At 57.4% G+C, this 19,569-nt stretch overlaps 1 protein-coding gene across 9 annotated transcripts; it reads right to left on the bottom strand.

Annotated features, from left to right (window-relative positions):
• Positions 1–238: 238 nt before the first annotated feature.
• On the bottom strand, positions 239–19,099 carry FGR (FGR proto-oncogene, Src family tyrosine kinase). Of its 9 annotated transcripts, XM_058677517.1 has the most exons (14): positions 18,962–19,078; positions 12,001–12,115; positions 11,436–11,497; positions 10,346–10,578; positions 9,798–9,900; positions 7,079–7,177; positions 4,308–4,411; positions 3,950–4,099; positions 2,991–3,146; positions 2,729–2,908; positions 2,319–2,395; positions 2,030–2,183; positions 1,115–1,246; positions 239–1,022 (listed from the first exon to the last, which is right to left on the bottom strand). In XM_058677517.1, exons 4-14 carry the CDS (start codon positions 10,563–10,565, stop codon positions 814–816), a joined length of 1,584 nt encoding a protein of 527 aa, XP_058533500.1. In that variant the 5' UTR covers positions 10,566–10,578; positions 11,436–11,497; positions 12,001–12,115; positions 18,962–19,078; the 3' UTR covers positions 239–813. The 9 variants fall into 9 exon arrangements, with proteins under 9 accessions (XP_058533500.1, XP_058533524.1, XP_058533492.1 ...); XM_058677541.1 differs by lacking the exon at positions 12,001–12,115 and having other exon boundaries at positions 10,346–10,575; positions 18,962–19,099; XM_058677509.1 differs by lacking the exon at positions 12,001–12,115 and having other exon boundaries at positions 18,962–19,099.
• Between the last annotated feature and the right edge of the window lie 470 nt (positions 19,100–19,569).

Here is a 19,569-nt window from a genome sequence, read left to right on the forward strand (position 1 = left end):
CAGATGGGTGGCAAATGTATGAACCCTGGCAAAGCAGGAGTAAGCCCCTCACCCACAGATCAAAAGCAAAGGCACATGTTAATCCTCTTTGGTCTCCGGTGGCACTTTCGGGTGTCCCCTATGCGCAAGATGCTTGGGCACAGTCTTACCCACCCGATCGGCTCCTCAGAGCTCCACCTGTGCCCCTCACCTCTCCGACTACTGTCCTGCCCAGAGGCCACCCGGGAGATGCTCAAGGCCCCTATTCAAGATTTATATTGTCATTTTCCTTATTTACACAATCAGTGAACACACACTGTTCAGAGGAGGCGAGCCCTCAGCAGTCCGCCCCCTTAGTGCAGGACTGCCATCATGACCTCTACCCAGCAGAACCGCCCCCAACATACACACACCAAGAGACCGTGACACAGTAGCCAGGGGGGTCAATGCCTGGGCCCAGGACAGGGAGGACGAACAGGAGGACAGGAAGCAGGAGGGTGGGAAGGCAGGTGCAGAATGGAGGCTAGGAAGGGGTTCTGCAGTGCTATAAATAATCACACAAGGTCTGAGTTGGGGGGCGGGACAGAGAGGCTTGGGGTGGGGGACACAGGTGGGAAGGGGGAAAGCAGCGCCTGGGGCAGAGTGGAGGAGGGCTGAGTTCCAGGAGCCCCTTGCCCCCATCTGTAAAGCAGGATGGCCTGACAGGTGTCAGACCACCTGCCTCCTCTGACCCTGACCTTATGGGGCTCACAGCCTAGAGGCTCTAGTTGAGAGTCCCGGGGCTGTGCAAGGGCTGCTGGGCATCTCCGCAAGATGGGTGGCACCTGGGACTGGCTAGGTCTGATCCCCAGGCTGGTACTGTGGCTCCGTGGAGGTGAAGTAATCTTCCAGGAAGGACTGTAGATACTCAAAGGTGGGTCGCTCCTCGGGCTCCAGGCGCCATGTCTGCTCCATGACCTCATACAGCGATGCGGGGCAGCCCGGAGGGCATGGCATGTGGTAGCCATGCTCCACCTGCTCTAGCACTTCCCGATTATTCATACCTGCAAAGGAGGACCCCATCAGTCAGCAGGGTCACTCCCTCCAACGTGTGTGTGTGCTGGCAGCTGGAAGGAAGTGCTTCCCTTCTGCTCACCTGGGTAGGGGACTCGGCCCTTGCAGATGAGCTCTGTGAGCAGAATCCCAAAGGACCACACGTCTGACTTGATGGTGAATCTGCCAAACAGTGCGGCCTCTGGTGCCGTCCACTTGATGGGGAACTTGGTTCCTGGAGAGATCGCAGGAGAAGGGGAAGTCAATGAAGGTGGCACACTAATGTCCACCTGGGAGGCTCAAGTGCTGGGGCCCTTGCCACCCCCGTGGGAGACCTAGAGGAAGTGTAGGCTTCCCGGTTTTAGCCTGAGCCAGCCCTGGGGTTTTGTGAGCATTTGTGGAGCAAACCAGAGGATGGTACAGCTCTCTCTGTCAATCTGTCTTTTAAATAATTAAATTTAGGAGGTAGAGGGAGAGGAGAGCTTGGGGGTCCTGAATACATAGGCTCCATCTGGGACGCACTGGGGCACCTCATATGGGGAGGGGACACATTGCCCACACTGCAGCCCTACTGTGAGAGCTGCAGCCCTCGCGTGCCCACATTGTTGGCAGTGACAGATGTGCATCAATACGCCCAGGAGCCCAGGGCAGTGGATAAGGAACAGCAGGTAGGTGACTCATTAGGGTCACAGGAGTCACAGGGTCATACGGCCGGCCGGCTGGGGACCTGGGTTCGGAGCTCAGCTCGGTGGCTAGAACTCCTACTGCTGCTCTTCACTGCAGAGCCCGGCCCAGGGCTAGTGGCTGGCCAGCCCACTCCATCTGCCTGTTTTCCATTTCCACATGGAAGGGCCCCTCACAGTAGAGGGACAGCTTGCCCATGCCACAAGGCTGGCATGTGGGTGGGCTGGGACTGGAACACTGGGGATGAGGGTGCCCCAGGGGACCCAGAGTGGGGAAGAGTCCTGGGAAACTAAGGCATGGGGGCGGAGGAGGGGGGCCAGGCTGAGCAGGGCACCTTGCCGGGGGTTGTACTCATCATCTGTGATAAGGCGGGCCAGGCCAAAGTCGGCGATCTTGCACACGAGCCGCTCCCCGACCAGGATGTTGGCGGCCCGCAGGTCACGATGGATGTAGTTCATGCGCTCCACATAGGCCATGCCCTCAGCCACCTTGGGAGTCAAAGTGAGAGAAGACCCGAGAGCTCATGAGACATCACAGGATCATAACCCGTAGGAGCTGGAGGGGAAGGGATATCCCCAGGGCACAGGGGACTACGGGCAGGGAGGCTGGGTGCTGAGAGCTACCTGGGCTGCCATGTCCACCAGTTGGGGCAGCTTTAAATCCTGGCCCTCTTGGTCTTTGAGGAACTCCAGCAAGCTACCTGAGGGCCAGAAGCCAGAACCCGTTTTAGGACCTAGCCCAGGCCTTCTGAATAGGGTCAAAACTGGGGATTCTCTCCTCCTGGACATGTCCCATGTGGGCTCTGCCCAGCACAAGTCCTGGCTTCCTTAACTCAAGCCCCACCCTCCAGCTGACATGCCCCAACCATGCCCGAGGCTCCGCCCCCACTCCCAGGACCCTACCCAGTTCACCCATAGGGGTCAGTCGCTCACACAACTGGTCCCCTTGCCAATCACCGTGCGTGCTCTGTTCCCAGAGACCCCACCTCAAGATGCCCTGGAGCCTGCGTGCCCAGCCTAGCTGGCGCCCTCACCATGGCACATGTACTCGGTCACAATGTAGATGGGCTCCTCTGACACCACAGCATACAGCTGCACCAGCTTGTCGTGCCGCAGCAGTTTCATGACCTGTGCCTCTTCCAGGAAGGCCGTTGGCGACATGGTGCCCGGCTTCAGCGTCTTCACAGCTACTTTGGTGGTGCCGTTCCACGTGCCTGTTCCCTCCCCAGCGCCACTCATCAGAACCTGCTCCCTTCCCCGCCCTGCCCCACCCTGCCCCCAACCTCCACTCCATACCCAGCCACACGTCCCCGAAGCAGCCGCTGCCCAGCCGGCGCTCCAGTCCAATGGAGGCACGGCTGATCTCCCAGGCATCCTTGGCCAGGCCCAGCGTCTGGGGTTTCATGGTGGTGCAGGCCACAGTGAGCAGCTGGCACAGCCCATCATTCACTTCTGCAGGGGAGGGGCATGGAAGTCGGACCAGGACCACACCCCCACATCTCATCCCCCTGCAGCCTGCTCTGGAACACCAACCCCCCCCAACAAAAGGGCATAGGCTGGGAGAGCATCCCCCATCCCAGTCCCTGAACTGGTGAGCATGTGAGTGCCCTGGGAAGGGTGTGCCACCCGAGGGACAGAACATCTTTGTGATGATGAGGGGGCTGGTACGCAGGAGCTGGGCCTTAAAGGTTAAAGTATTGGCCCAGGTAGAAGTGGGATGGGGATTCCCAAGGTATGAATGTGAGGCCCATACCTTTCCATGCCATCATATCCTCTGCCTGACCAATCCAAATGGGAAACAGGCAGAGTGCTGATCCGCACCTGCTGACCCCCAGCCTGGTGGCCTCTGCCTGCCAGTACACTGCTTTCTCCATCTGATCCCTGGCATCTATGCCCCACCAACAGGCACGGCATCTCTCCAGAGCCCAGGGCCCTGTGGTATCCCCATATCCTGGGAACCGAGGGTATGGAAGGCCTTCACCACTGCTCAAGACTTTGTGACAGATGTTCCAGGGACTCCGGCCTTGAAGCCAGAAACTGGCCAGTTCTCTACTCTGAAGGTAGGGGGCGCTGCTCGGCCATGGTGGGCTTCCCGCCTCTGTCTCCGGGTGAATCCCTCAGGGCGGGATTCTGAACCTGGAGCCCCAGCACTCGGTTTCCCCGCCTCGCCAGAGTATGGCCCCTCATGCCTCATGTCTGCACGTGAACCAGGGTGTCAGCAGGTGGGCCCGGGGGCCACAGGTGCCCATCCTCACCCCTGTAGTGCTTCACCAGCTCCTGCACTGAGTCGAACTGGACCCGCGTGGTGATGTAGTAGCCGCCCGTGTCCAACTTGCGGATCTTATAATGTTTCACATGTTCACCTCGGCTCGGGTCCCAGTCACGGATGGACAGGGAGTAGGCGCCTGCGGGTGGGAGAGGGTCAATATGGATCCATCTGCTGGCCCTGTCTGGTAACCAACCAGAAGAGCCCCCACAGGCTGGGGAGTCTCATTCTGGCAGACCCCATCCCTGAAGGGGGTCTCCAGCTCTCCAGCCCAGACCCTAGCTTGGCTCTGACTTCAGCATCATAGCTAGGCCTCCTGGCCCTGCACCCTAAGGCTCAGTGCCTACCTTTGGTGGTTTCACTTTCCCGAACGAGAAAGGTCCCCTGCGGGTTACCCGGGCACAGCAGCTGCCTCTCAGCATCCTTCCTCCCAATCTTTCCAAAGTACCACCTGTTGAAATGGGCAGGAGAGGGGCAGGAACGCGCCGTTCAGATCACTCTGCATTCAATGCTCTCACACTCGCCTAGCACCTGGCTGTGAGGACCCCAAGAAAGGGAGGTGGGAATTGTGCAATCCCTTGGCCCCTTGCAATTGCCCAGTGAAGGCTAACTATCCCCCCCTTACTGGGGTGGCATTTCAGATGCCAGCTGGGACACCTGCATCCACCCGCTGCCAGTCTGGAGCATGTGGATTTGAATCCTGGCTGGGTTCTCAATCCCATCTTCCCATGCACCCTGGGAGGCAGCAGTTGATGGTTCAAGTCCCTGGGCCCCTGCCACCCAGGAGCATGACTAGGGGCTGGAGTTCCTGGCTTCTGCCTCAAGCCTGGCCCAGCTGCAGCTGTTGCTGGCATCTGGGGAGTGAGCCAGCAGTCTGGAGATCTGGGCCCCTCACTCAGAGAGAGGGGAAGTGACCACCTATGCATCTGGCTGAGGAGGAGCCCCACCTGGAGCCCTTGACCCATGACCCCAGCAGTCCTGCAGATCCGTCCCCAGCCCCTTTCCTTGCTGGCTTGTGGAACAGCAGTCTCTCCCTGATGCTTCTCCTCCGATGGCTGCTTCTCCTCCACTCTCTTAGGTGTCCTGCATCCCAGTATGCCCCTCGGAGTGTCCTCAGCACTCCTGCTCTTTGCTGATGACCCTTTCTGGCGGGACACTGTAGCCATAAACCAGCTGTGCCAGCGTGTAGTCACAGTCTGACGGCCCCACAGTGTCGGAGGAGACTCAGATGTGTTGGGATGACAAAATTGGCCTGTGGTCATCTTGGGATGAATTAGAAGGAGCATAGTTTTTCAAAGGAGGTGGAAATTTCCACGAAGTCTGGGATGGTCCCTCAGCCCACACCTGGGTACTAGGCCGAGTACTAGGGGAGCAGGAGAAGGCATAGGCAGTTAGTCTCATGTCCGGGAGTTCAGACAGGTGGGGGCAGGGTGTAGACAGGACACGCATGCCCAGGTTTCCTCATGGCCCTGCCCCCAGCCACTTCTCCTATGTCAGCGGTTTCCTTAATAAGCAATGTTAAGAATAACAGCCCTTACTGCATGTGTCCATTCACCTCTCAGAACCACAGTTGAAATGGGGGGCTATTGTTACCCCTCAGCAGATGCAAGAGGAAATCACGCTCCCCAGTGGCCAAGCAGCTTGCTCGTGGCCACGGAGCTCAGAATAGGAACCCAGCGCCTGCTCTGGGTTTGTGCTCCTGACCATGATAGTCACTTAACCACACCACCGCGCCCAGCGTCCCCGAGCTGCAGGTGCTGCCTCCCACCCATCACCCCAAGCGGGACACAAAAAGCCTGAACCCTGCCTGAAGGCGCCCACCTGTCCTGCTCTGTCCAGTCAGACCTTGTAACCCACATTCTGCCATCCCTTCCCCCCCGAAGCTTCTAACCTGTGTCTCCACTTCTTCACCGTCCTCTCCCGCTGGACTCTGTCCAGCCTGCACCCTCACCCCATCTCATCCCCATTTCTCACCAGGTTCACCCCCACTGCCTCTCCTGTTTGTCCAAGAGGTCTGATGGGCCTGGCCTTGTGTTTCTCCCCTTCTACTGGCTGCTTTTAGGCCACGCTCTTCAGAGCTGGGTTCAAGCCAGCCTCTCCCTCCCTCTCCTCCCTCCTGCCTCCCAGGCAGCCTGTACTGGCAGCCTCGCTCTGGCTTCCACTGCAGCCTGGGCATGCCAGCGACAAGCAGGCATCTTAGTGACAGTGAGGGACACTGTCTCTTCCTTTGGGTTAACTCAGGGGCCTGACTTGGTCCTGGCTGGACGGGTGACTCCCATGCATAACACGCACAACACAACCAGGGCTCCAGGAGCCTCAGCCCAGTCCCAACAAGCCTCCGACCCCTGAGTTCATCTCCTCACCCTTCACCCCGAGTGAATGGCACCACCACCCACCCAGCTGGCAAGGAAGATTCTGAGTCCCCCTTGGGTCCTCTCACTCCCTGTATCCAACAGCCCATCAGCCACCAAGTTCCTACAACATCTCCTGAATTCTCATTCCCCAGATGTGCAGGATGTGGGAAGGCCTCAGTTTCCTCATCTGTGAAATGGGAATCATAGCCATCTCAGTGACCATATTGTGGGAATTTAATAACAAACCGAGGTAAGGGGCTCCGTGAGTGGCAGGACCATGCTTAACCCTGAGATATGCTTCTTTGCGTGTATTGGCAGTTGGCAATGTTGTAAAGGCCCTTCACCGTTGTCAGCACTTGTATGGCCCAGCAAGTGCAGCCAGACTGTACAAGGTCACGTTCCGGCCCAGTCACTCCCGAGCCTTGGGAATGTGGGCAGGGGACTGACCTCCTCCTTGACCCAGCTGCCTCCTTTATAAGGAGGATAAAGGAGACGCCAGGAGCTTTGGATTCTGCTGCTACCCAGAATGTACCCCATCTGTGCCCTGGGTACAGCGCTGTAGTGTGGGTGCCACCGACTCATGTACCCCTGTGCCCTGTCCCCATCATTTACAACCATTCCCCACCATTCCCTGCACGACCTGCGAGAGTCAGAAACAAAGAGCCAGGCTCGGGCCCACACAAGCACTTGGCCCAGAGGTAGCCTTACCATCTAGCCCCAAGGGTGTCACCCGGAGAGCTGACCTTGCCCCAGCCCACACTCACTCCTCAGCTTGGATGGAATCCACGGGGGCCACATAGTTGCTGGGGATGTAGCCAGTTTGTCCGGAGCTCAGAGACCGAGCCTCCCACCAGTCACCCTCGCTGCAGGCACAGAACAGGGCATGTCAGATGCGTTTGCATGCGTGTATGCACACACACACACATACACACACACACATGCCCCTGTGACACCTCAAGGGCCACATAGGGCCATAAAAAGGCTTGCTGGAGACTGCCCAGCTGTCCCCTCCCCTGGGATACACATACACCCCTTCCTCTCCCTAAGCAGGGACTTTGGTCTGCTCTGCCCACAGAAGAAGAGAGTGGGAAAACACGGGTCTCCTGGGGCTTAGGGAGATGGCAAAGAGCAGAGGATGTTGTTTCCCCACTGAAAGCCTGCCAAGGGCTCCACATAAGGAGAGTTCAAGGACACACCAAGGGGTGTGTGTGTCGGCCCAGGAGGTAACACGCTGACTGGGATGCCCACAGTGCACATCAGAGTGCCTTCATCCGGGCCCTGGCGCCAGCCCAGCTTCCTGCTCACTGGGACCTTGGAAGGCAGGTGGCCAGGAAAGCTGAGTGCTGCAGTCCCTGCCGTTGCCCATGGGGCCCATCTGTATTGGGTTCCAGGTTTCTGACTTGGGGTTGGCCCCGCTCCTCCTGTTCCAGGCATTTGGAAAGTGAACCATGTTGGTTAGAAGGGTGACCAGATCACAAAAGAAACTCGCTGATCTGAACACTTCTCAGTATGTATACTCTATGGAAAAGAAATGTTAAAGAGAGAGTGTATCAGCTCTGTCCCTGACTGTAAATAAATAAATACATAAATTTTAAAGTTTAAAGAAAACATGAAATTAAAAGATAAGTTCAGGCGTTACTGTTGTGGCACAATGGGTTAAGCTGTTGCCTGCAATGCCCTTATCCCATATAAGCGCAGGTTCAAGTCCTGGCTGCTCCACTTCTGATCCAGCTCTGTTTATGTACCTGGGAAAGCAGCACAGGATGACTCAAGTTTTTGGGTTCCTGCACCCACATAGGAGACCCAGATATAGCTGCTGACTCTTGGTCTTGGCCGGCCCAGCCCTTGCTGTTGGAGCCATTTGGGGCATGAGCAGAAGAGTTTCAATCTCTCTCTTTCTCAGTCTCCATCTCTCTAACTTGTCGTTGAAATAAATATATTTTAAAAGATTTATTTTATTTCTATTGGAAATTCAGACATACAGAGAGGAGGGGAGATAGAGAGGAAGATCTTCCATCCCAATTCACTCCCCAACCAGCCACAACAGCCAGAGCTGAACCAATCTGAGGCCAGGAGCCAGGAGCTTCCTCTGGGTCTCCCACATGGGTGCAGGGGCCCAAGGCTTTGGACTGTCTTGATTGCTTCCCCAGGCCACAAGCAGGGCCAAGGGATTAGAACTGGCACCCATATGGGATCCCAGCATGTACAAGGTGAGGACTTTAGCCGCTAGACTACTGCACTGGGCCATTTCAAATAAATATTTTACAAGAGAATATATAGGCTGGTGCGATGACTCAACAAGTTAATCTTCTATCTTGCAGCACTGGCATTCCAAAAGGGCTCTGGTTCGCATCCCCCTATTCCACTTTCAATCCAGCTCCCTGCTTGTGGCCTGGGAAAGCAGCAAAGGATGGTCCAAAGTCTTGGGATCCTGTACCACATGGGAGACCCAGAAGAAGCTCCTGGCTCCTGGTTCCTGGCTTCAGAGTGACTCAGTTTTAGCCATTGTGGCCATTTTGGGAGGTGAACCGGTGGACAGAAGATATCTCTCTCTGTCTCTCTATAAATATGCTTTTCACGTGACAATTTATTTAAAAGAGTCTTTTTTTTTTTTAAAAAGAGAGCATAGAAAGGATGAGTTCATGTTGTTGCAAACATATTTAAAATTCATTTCTTTTCATAATACAGATTTTCCATGAACTTATTGACGAATTCTTTTTCCCTTTTGGAAAGCAAGCCTTCGTGAACAAGCCTCGCAGACTCCACTGCCACCGGCTGCCCAGCCTCTGCACTCTCTACTCCACACTTGATCCTTCATCATTCATCTGGACCTGACAAACCACTTGGTGGCTTCTCACTCTCATCCTCTTTGCTCATCTTCTCCTTTGCTAGTTTTCATTTTTATAGACTCAACTTAAAAATCACCTCCCCCAGGAAGCCTGCTCTAATCACCACCCTGGGCAACCTGTTTGGTGGTGTGTTTTTTCTCTCTGTGCTTCTTGTTCCTCAGGGTCCCTCCACCCCTTAGCACAGCTATCACTTGGGGGTTATATGGCCAGCCAGGCGACAGTTCTCAGAAGGCAGAGATAGGGTAAGACTTCAGATCAGGGAGCTCAGCATGATGGTCTAGTGGCTAAAGTCCTTGCCCTGTACACATTGGGATCCCATCTGGGCACCAGTTCTAATCCTGGCAGGCCCTGCTTCCTATCCAGCTCCCTGCTTGTGCCTTAGGAAAGCAGTCGAGGACAGCCTAAAGCCTTGAGACACTATATTCGCATGGGAAACCCGGCGGAGGCTCCTGGCTCCTGGCTTCCGACCAGCGCAGCTCCGGCTGTTGCGGCCGCTTGAGTAGTGAATCATTGGATAGAAGATCTTCCTCTCTGTCTCTCCTCTCTATATATCTGACTTTCCAATCAAAACAAAATAAATCTTGAAAAAAAAAAAGACTTCAGAGCAGGGTCTGAGCTGAGCTGGGTCACTTACGTGTTGTTCAGGATGTGGAACTTCTCGCCCTTGGTGAAGGTGAGGTCATCTTCTGTGCGGGCCTCATAGTCGTATAGGGCGATGAACAGGGTCACCCCACTGCCTGCAGGGCAGGGACCGCTGAGCCAAGCGGGGCACAAGCCAGCAGCCCTGAAGGGGCCATACTTCCCAGAAGTCCACTGTCCAGCCAGGCTCAGGGCTGAGCACTGTGGCTGCCAATGCCCTGTGCATCTCTGCCCCTACTCCTTTGCCCACCCTGGGGTGCCATATTGTTCATTCCTCCACCCCCATCAAGAAGATCTCCTAATTGGATTATGCACCCAAGTGGCCAAGGTCAGGGGGCTCTGTGCCACCAGGTCCCGCTAAGATTGGGGGAGGAGCTGGATCCACTCCCTGGAAGGCCCCCACATGGCCAGCCAATGCAGTCCTGGAAACAGGGCTGCTCTCCTGGGGTCAAGTCCATGTCTCCCCTCCCCAACCTCCCAATCTCTGCCAAGGTTCAGGCAGCACCTGTTCCCGGCTCCCCAACCACCACCTCCGCCACTCACCTGAGATGCCCTTGACATTGCTAGCTCCAAGGAAGGTGTGACTGGTTGGCTGAGGGGAGAAGCTGTTGTAGTTGGGGATGTGGGTGAAAGAGGAGGCCGGCCGGCCCTGTGTGGGGTCGGGGCCGTAGCGGTTAGCAGCCCCAGAGGCCCTGAAGTTCCCTTCCAGGCCATCATCCTCCTTGGACCCCCGTTCCAGCTTCTTGCAGAACAAACAGCCCATTCCAGGTGCCCTGCTGCACAGGTTGAGAGGGCACACCTCACCACAGGGTCCTTGCTAGGGTGCTCCAGACGCACCTGCACACACAGGCGCACATACACACACCTGCACACGTCCTCGCACAGACACACAGCCCGACCTGGGTTGCTGGTCCCCTGTTGTGAATTGAGAAGGTGGCACAGGCCCTCTCCCCAGCCCCCTGGGTCCGCCTCTCAGTGGCCGCTGCCCGCTCCTGCAGCCGGGCTCCAGCCCACAGCAACAGCCCGCCTTTCGACATCAGGATGTTGCTGCGGTCATTTCAGCTCTTTGCCTCCCATGGCTGCGATAGGCTGTGTTCCTGTGACTCCCTCGGGGCGTTTGGGTCCGTGTGTCTCTTAGGATGCTAGTCTGCACACATGCGTGCCTTTGTGTGTGTGTGTGTGTGTGAATACCCATCTCTGCTCCTGCTTGGCTGAGTGTATGCAAGTCTGCATCAATGTGATTGTACAGTGTACCTGTGTATGTGCACATCTGTACAGTGTGCCTTTGTGTGTGTGTGTGTGTGTGTGCATGCAGGTCTGTGTGAGAAGCCAGAGCTGTGTCTATGTGTCTGTGACCGGGTGCACAGCTCCATGGTGATAGCACATGGACCGTGTGTGAGCGGGAGTGCGTGCCAGCACCTGGAGGTTCCCTGCAGAGGGGGATCAAGACCATTTCCTGTCATCGGTCCAGCCTTGGGCCTATCCAGCTGCCTCTTTCTGGCTCCCCCATCCGTTACCTAGCAACAGGGCCCTTGGAGGAGTGGGGGCTAGGAGGAGGTGTGGGGCTCAGCAAGGCCACTCTGTTTCCTGATCCCCAAAGTCCCTAGTCCTCCCCTCCCCACCGACTACTCACCCTTGAGGCCCCTACTTCTGCGTCAGCGTGGCTGTACCATGGTGCTTGGAGGGATTGGGGACCTGCAGGGAGGCAAGGGGACACGGTGGAGGATGACCCGGCCTGGCTTCTGCCCTGGAGGGAAGTCGGACAGCCGGGTTGGGCCCTAGCGTGACTTCTGTTACCGCGCTGAAATAGCACTCAACCCTCCCCTGCAGGCCAGCACCCCCAAACCCCACACTTTCACCAACATACGTGGGTATAAGCGTGAGCTTAGCAACATATAGTCCACACACTAACATATCCATCTATGCACACGTGTGCATGTGTCCATGGACTCATATCTGGCCACACACACAGGTACGCCTCCCTCGCAGCACAGTGGACCCACACGAGTGCTCTCAGCTTGCTGGGTTGGGCCATCTCTAGGTGGATCTCCCCTTCCCTGCCCCAGTCTGGCTCGTTCCCCAGGGACCCCAATCACCATCTCACAAACCCCAGTCCCTCTCCCAGCCCTGCCTCACCCTGCCTGGGCTGTGTGTGCCCCTGGGTGGCTTCTGGTGGAGCAGGTAAGCTGGGCACCCACCTGCAAAGCCCTATTCCATCCTCACGTAGAGGAGAGTCAGAAGCTGGGGCTGCCAGTGCCCCTGGGGCAGCCCCCAACCAGCTGTGATCCAGGCCTCCTCCTGTAGCTGAATCGCCTTGAGCACCAGTGTGGGGAGGTCATTGAGCAAAGGATCCCCACCCCCACATAGCCACTGCCATTGCACCACTCAGAGAGGAACTAGCCACCAGCAGGGCTGGGTTTCCTAAGCAGTGGCAGGAATGCAGCGCTAGGGTGGGGCCCGCCCAGTGAACTCCGATTTTCCCCAAGGGGCCTGAAGGTCCTGGTTAAAGGAACTCCCAGGTTCTCCCTCTGGACTTCCAGGTAGTCCCCTTGGTATCATTCTGTTCCTCTCTGTGTGGCCTGCCCTTCCTGTGAGCACCACTCACCTCTTCCAAGAAGCCTTCCTGGATCTATTGGGCCCAGTTTCCTGGTCAAAGATTCTGTCTCCTCATTGCCTTGCTCTCCACCACCCAGGCCCCACTGGCCTTGTCACCCTCCGCTGTCACTGTGCTCCCGTGTGTGTTGTGGGGGGTGGGGTGACACCCATGTGGTCAACAGCGAAGCAGGCTGCGGTGAGAGACCTGCCTGAAAATAGCCACTGTCGCTGGGCCCAGGCTGACATCTTCTGCCTAGGACCCCTCCCCTTGGGTGAAGCATGGGGCCCCAGGCAGGTGCAGGGTCAGTGATGGTGAAGAGAGAGGACAGAGGGGGCGTGGAAGGGAAGGGCCAGGGCTGTGAGAGAAGCCAGGCTGGGGCTGATGTGCAAAAGGGTTCCTGGATAAGAAGTAAAGCCTTGCAAGAAAACTCACATTTGTACCACCACTCTCAGTTCCCAGGCTCCCCAGATCCACACAGCACTTCTAACCCACGTCCCCGGCAGCCCACAGCCTCTTCGGGAGACCCGTGGCTCCTTTGCCTTGGTGCTGTGGTCACGCTCCCCACAGATGCTCACCTCCAGGCCCATCCACCTTGCACACATGTGACCTCTCCAAAGATCTGCAGGCACGGACCAGGACGCACAGGACCAGTCAGGCGCTGGCTAGAGCCCTCCACCTAAGGCACTCTGGGCAAACTTGGGCTCCTGGGTTTGATGATGAGACCACAGAGACCCCTGGAAAGTTCTAATTTGCCCTGCACTACACAGAGGGTGTATCCTGACTGGGTGCTGGCTCTCAGCCGCTCTTTTCTGCCTTGTGTCAGTGGCGCAGTGTCCCGCTGGGACTCAGAGCCGCATAGGGTTCTGCCCTCCAGGGTTGTGCACGTCTTCACACGTAGACACACTGCTGTCACTTCTAACAACAGCTGCGTGCCCAGTGTCGCAGTGGGTCGGTCGCGTCAGCCCTGCCTTGTCCCTGGCCTGTTCTGAAGTGCTGGTGGCAGATTGTCTGCCCCAGGCAAGGAGGCTGAAAGCTCTGTGGGCCAGGAGAACCCTGGCAGGGCCGTCAGTGTGGGCGGCAAGCAGAGGCCGCCATGCTCGGGGCTTTATGACTGCCATGCTTGATGCGGCCTGAAGCCCTAGCTGGGCCGGGCTCTCTGAGGACCTGGATGCTGAGGGTGGAGGGGAGCAGATGGTGTCCTGGGGTCCACTTGGCCCAACACAGGGAGCCGCACTGAAGGTGTCCTGGCTCCCGTGGCTTTGTCAGAAGAGAAATAAGACATGAGGACATAGAAGAGGTGGGAGTAGGAGTGTGGGCATCTGGTCTAGGGGCTAAGACTCACCTTGGTGCCTACCTCCCCACATCAGGGGGCCTGGGCTCCTGCTGGTGCGCACCCTGGGCATCAGCAGGGGATGAAAGCTTGGGGGATTGTGTCCCTGCCACCTGCGTGAGGTTCTTGGCTCCTGGTTGCTGGGGGTGTTTGGAGAGTGACCCTTTGGACAGCATATTTCATATTTTAAAAAGAAAGGGAGAGAGAAAAATAAAGAGACTGAGCTAGCCTGCGAGACATACAGACAGGCAGAGGGAGAGCAGAGCAGCATGCTGCAGTCTGCCTCTCGCAAGGAAATGCTGGGCTGCAGCACCCACTGGCACCCGGGGGGCACCGTTCCTCTGGTGGCTGATTTAAAGCTTACAGAGTGACGCCCCGAATGCCGGCTTGGGAGGAGAGAAGCGGAACCAGCCTGAGCCAGCACAAGTTGGCTCTGCTGACTATATCACTGCCAGGAAGGGACAATGAAAGAGAGAGAGAGAGAGAGAGAGCTACAGAAATGCAAGGTGAAGAGAAGGAGTGCCAGGGAGACATGGGAAGAGGCAGAGGAAAAAGGCAAATAGAAGCAAGGAGGAGGCAGGCAGAGAACTAGACACAAAGGCAGTGAGGGCCAGGGAGCAGCCGAGTGCCCTCCGTTCAGGGCTCTGCATGACCATGGTCCCCAGGATGCCACATGTCACCCTCCCAGCCCCCACTCTGGCTGCACGCACACCTGTGCCTCCCATTATATGGGGAGGAATGTGACCTCCTCCAAGTCTGGGTTGCAAAACAGATCCATCGTGTGTGTGCTAGTTTATGAAACAATCACACTGCAGCTGGCATTGTGCCAAGCAGTCCCCACGTGTGGCACCATTTGGGACCCTTCAAAGGCAGGTCTTGTGATCAACTCTTGTCCTTTTGATGTGGCCACTGAGGCATGGAGATGCCAACAGCCAGGTGAGCGACAGAAGAACAACACGACGCCCATGGAGCCAGCTCCACAGCCTGCTCCAAGCACTGCTCCTGACTGTCCCACGAGGAGTAACAATGTGTGTCTGAACGAATACTTGCTGTGTGCTTCACGCTCAATCCTCCTTCCAGCATCTCTCAGCTGATCACCAAATGTGAAGCCACACCTGTCTTTCTTTTTCCAGCACCAGGTTTTGCAGCCTGCTAACACCAAACAGCAGCCCACGGTGGCCACAGCATTGCCAGACCCTGCTGGGACCTGGGCTGTCGGACAAACGTGGCTCTTATTTTCAAATATGTGTTCATTTATGAAAGGAGAGCGATAGAAAGAGAGAAGGGTTAGAAACAGAGAGATCTCCCATTGGCTGGTTCATGCCCCAATGTCCACAAACAGGCAGGGCTGCCCGGGGCTGAGGCCAAGAGCCAGAAACTCCATCTAGGTGGGTGCAGAAGCCCAGGCACTTGGGCCATTCTCTGCGACGTTCTTGGCACTTAGCAGGGAGCTGGTTCTGAAGCGGAGCAGCACCCCCGTGTTCTGATTTTGGCATGTCAGCATCATAAGTCAGCAGAGGCTAACCCACTGCGCCCCAATGCCAGCTGCCAAATTTGCCTCTTGGACGTCTGATTGGTAGGAACCAATGCATCCGATTGCCAAAGCCCTGTCAGGGGCAACATCCTGTTATGGGCATCAGAACAGCAGTCTTGCCCTTGGACCCTGCTGCTCCCACCTCCAGCAGATGCCCCTGGACAGCCCTCCCTTCCACCCCCACAAATCTGCTCAGCAGGAGCTGTGTGACTTTGGAGGAGGGGCAGAACCATACTGTCTGCAGAGCTCTGCAGAGCTGCCATCAGGGTTCAATGATGTGAGGCTCTTGCCAGGCATGTGGTGACCCCGTGACATTGACATCCACAGGTAGCAAAGCTAGGACTGCCCCCAGGGGCCAGTTCACACTCATCCAACCCCCCCACCTTGCTGCAACCTGTTTGTGTGTGATGGGGAAGCAATGTGCCCAAGGTCACACAGCCCAACAGGGACTTCAGAGCTAGAGAAGCCTGAGCAGATTGTGCTGGCCTCAGCTGCCAAATGCTGACTCTCTACCGGGCCGCTGACCAATGGACACACCAGGCAGTTCCCCTGCCCCGCCATGGCCCCCCACTTCTGGACTAGGGAGTCCCAGATCCCATCCATCCTTTCTGGAAACCCATACTTCCAAATGCCACATCAGAGCTTTGAGGTAGAAACAGGATGTTTTGGGGACCCTCTACCCCCAGCCTGCATGATCTAGAAGCCGACTGGGGCTGAAATCCTGTCCCAACCCCCACAACCTGCCACCATCCCCCCCAGCTGTAGCTGGGGCTACGTATCACACAGGGAGACAAATCTCCACACAAGCCCCCAGAGGGTGCTCAGCCAACTTTTCACTTCTCTCCTTTTCACTTGAGGAAGGCCCTGCAGTGCAGTGGGGAAAAGGCCGAGGGGGCAGAACTGGACAGAGCAGACAGAAAAGAGAAGTTCCCAGGAGAGCTGAGAGGGCTGAGCTGGCCCCAGCCTTGCGTGGGGGATTTCACCAAGAGGGAACTGGACTCTAGGCAGTGGCCGGAAACCACTGTCCTGCAAGAGTTCCGGCTTCTACTCGGGGCTCTGTTGGGCAGAGGCAAGGCAGGGCATGGAATTGGGGGGCGCACAGTTGAAAGTCTGTGAGGTCAAGCAGGTAAACCCAGCATCACTATGTCCCCACTCCCAGAGCTCCTAGCTGTGGGCATCTCCATCCCTGCACCCACTGAAGTCTGCCCAGGGTGAACCATACGCCCACTTCTCACATTGTCCTGTCTTGACCCCCCAGGGACCAAGAACACATCCCCAGAAGCCTCTGCTGTCCCCTGGGGGAATGGGAATCAGCAGCCTGTTTTCCCTTCACCGACACAGGCAGAAAGAGGCCTGGGCCCAACAATTCCTGAGGGACTGCTGGCCTGGATGGTGGCTACGCTACCTGGGTATGGCACCCAGGAGCAGGGAGGACAGACCTCAGTCCTACTGACCTCCCTGGTATGGGTCTTCAAGAGTGCTACAGGCATCCATTTATTAGACACCTGCTGTGTGCCTGGCCCCCAAGGTCCAGGCAGTAGGCTTTCAGGCCCCTCCAAGTTTTTGAGAAGGTAAAGGATAGAGTCCTTTAGCCTCTTCAGGACCCTCAGCAAAGCTCACTCTTTAGGCCTGATTCTGACCCAACCTGGGGCAAGCAGGTGCAGTCTACTTTGTCTCTCCTCACGATGGGAAGGTGGGGGTGTCTGCAGTGGCAGGGTGGGGGTGAGCAGGTGGCCTATCTAGCTCAAGCTGGCTCCTGAGGATACTGACTCAGGAAACTCCCCCAGGAAAATGGTTTCCTACCTGTGCAGGACCTCCTCCACCAGAAATCTAACACACGGTGCCCTGTGTCATCCAGCCTGGGCAACAGGGTTTTCAGGAGCTAGGCTCCAGGCACTATCCAGAGAGGAGCTCAGGGCTTAGGAGTCTGGCTTCCACAATGTGGCAGGCAGGAAATCCCCTCCCTGGCCTTGGATGGGGGGTGTCCCCGTCCTCTCCCACCTTGGGCAGCTCAGCCTGCTGTGTGCACAAGGGCCTCCCAAGCTTGGGCCATTTCCTTTGTCATAGCAGCCTCAGGGGTGCAGCACAAGCCCTGTCTCACAAGGACTCTCCCAGGCTCATGCACATTTACTAAACGCCCCAGCCACATGCACACACTGTCACACCCTCACTTACAGCTTCGCGCCCTCTGTGGGTGCAGGAGCTGGCGGTGGAGCCCAGGAACCCCACATCCTCCTCCTTCATGTACCTCTTCCTCCTCCCTGGGTAGGGCTGGGGGATGCTAAGAAATGTGGCAGGGATGAGGGGAGGTGCTCAGGTCTTGCAGCCCAGATGCCCTGGACTGTTAGTCCTGGCTATTGGTCCTGCTGATCATCAGCTGCCAAACCTCCATCTTCCCATCTGGGGAATGGGAATCAGCAGCCTGCTTTCCCTTCACCGACACAGGCAGAAAGAGGCCTGGGCCCAACAATTCCTGAGGGACTGCTGGCCTGGATGGTGGCTACGCTACCTGGGTGTGGCACCCAGGGGCAGGGAGGACAGACCTCAGTCCTACTGACCTCCCTGGTATGGGTCCTCAAGAGTGCTACAGGCATCCATTTATTAGACACCTGCTGTGTGCCTGGCCCCCCAAGGTCCAGGCAGTAGGCTTTCAGGCCCCTCCAAGTTTTTAAGAAGGTAAAGGATAGAGTCCTTTAGCCTCTTCAGGACCCTCAGCAAAGCTCACTCTTTAGGTCTGGGGCAGGCAGGTTTATTCAGTATGCTTTATTTCCACAGCTAGGACAGGAAGAAGGAGGCCCAGAGAACACAGCAACTGAGGACCCAGTGTGACCAAGAGCCCACATCTGTGAGGCTACAGAACCCTGGAACATGGAGCATCACCGCTTCCTCCTTCTGTCCTGCCGTCCACCCAAAAGAACCCAAACTGGCAAAGGCGAAAGCCAACAGCCTGGGGTCTGCGCCGGCCTGCCCGCCGCGAGGAGCCCAGCAGCAGCCAGAGCCCAGCTCGCCTCTCCGCCCTCTGGTTGCCATGGACACAGCCCCTCCACGCCTCCACGGTCAAAGGCAGGATTTCCGTCGGGGCGGCCAGCAATTCCCGGATCCCGGGGAATGCGGAGTGAGACGTTCACCGTGGGCGAGCTGCGGACGCCCGGCGAGGCCCGGCCCTGCTGAGGGCGGGGACTTCCCCAGGAAGCCCCTCCAGTGCGGTGCGGGACCGCTTTGGGGTCCAGCTGCCCCGGGCGGCCTCCCTGGCCCTGCTGGCTAAGCTTGATCCCCTGTCTCTGCCAATGCGGGACTGGGGGACTCCCTGGGCCCCCGGAATTGTATCCTCAATCCACTCGCTCAGAAAATGCTCCCGCACCTGCTTCCCGCAAGTGCCCACGCTTGATCCTCCCAGCTGCTTTCTAAATGCTCCCTTTCAGGATCCCCTTAGTTCCTCCCCAGTCACCCCACTTTCCAGATCCTACCAATCTCGCCTTGCAGGGGCCCTCCTGTTACCCCGCCGGACCCCCTCTAAAGTCCCAGATGCCCTCAGTCTTGCTTCACGTTAGACCTCCAGTTTTCTGCCCTTATGCCGCCCTGGCGCTTTTTGGGCTAGGGTCCCCACAGCCTTGAACTTCCACAGCTGGTCTAAGTTCCCACCCGCCTTGCCCGCCCCTTCCCCGCCCCTCCCAGCCCCCACCTGTCTGGGCCACCTACCTGGTGCCAAAGGAACCTGTTTCTGGCTGGCCTGGGCAAGCTAGCAGGGGCTCCTGCAGCCAGGTGTGTCAGCGTGGTTGAGAAGCTGGGTGCTGCCCGCCTCTGCCAGCCGGCCCCTCTGGGCAAGGGAGGGAGGAAGCCGCCTTGGACTTCTCTTATTGCTGCCGCGGGTAGGTGGCAGTGGTGGCGGAGCATTCACTGTCACGCCCCAGCTCCGACCTGGCTGCCCAACAGCGGGGAGGGGCCCCCAGATCCCGGCGCGCCTGCCCTCACTTCCCGCCCCCGTAGCCCACTCCCTGCGCGAGGGATCCTTCCCCAGTCCCCGATTGCCCACGAAATGCCTTTCCTGAAGACCCTCTGCGGAGGGGCAGGCTGACCCCAAGCACCTGCGCTTCAGGAATCCTTGTTGGATTTGGGGTGGGGGTGGGGATGTGGGAAGCCCCAGCTGGTGCTGGGAATCCGAGGAGCAGGTGTGCAGAACCGGAGAACCTCAGAGCGCCGTCATCGAAAGCGGCTCTGGATGCAGTCGCAGTGCTTGTGTAGGAGGAACTAGGGACCTTCGCGATGGGCCAGGCGAGTGCCTGTTTTATAAATTTTAGAAGTTTTAG

This window comes from Ochotona princeps, chromosome 2 (genome assembly GCF_030435755.1).
Source record: "Ochotona princeps isolate mOchPri1 chromosome 2, mOchPri1.hap1, whole genome shotgun sequence".
Classification (NCBI taxonomy): Eukaryota; Metazoa; Chordata; class Mammalia; order Lagomorpha; family Ochotonidae; genus Ochotona; species Ochotona princeps.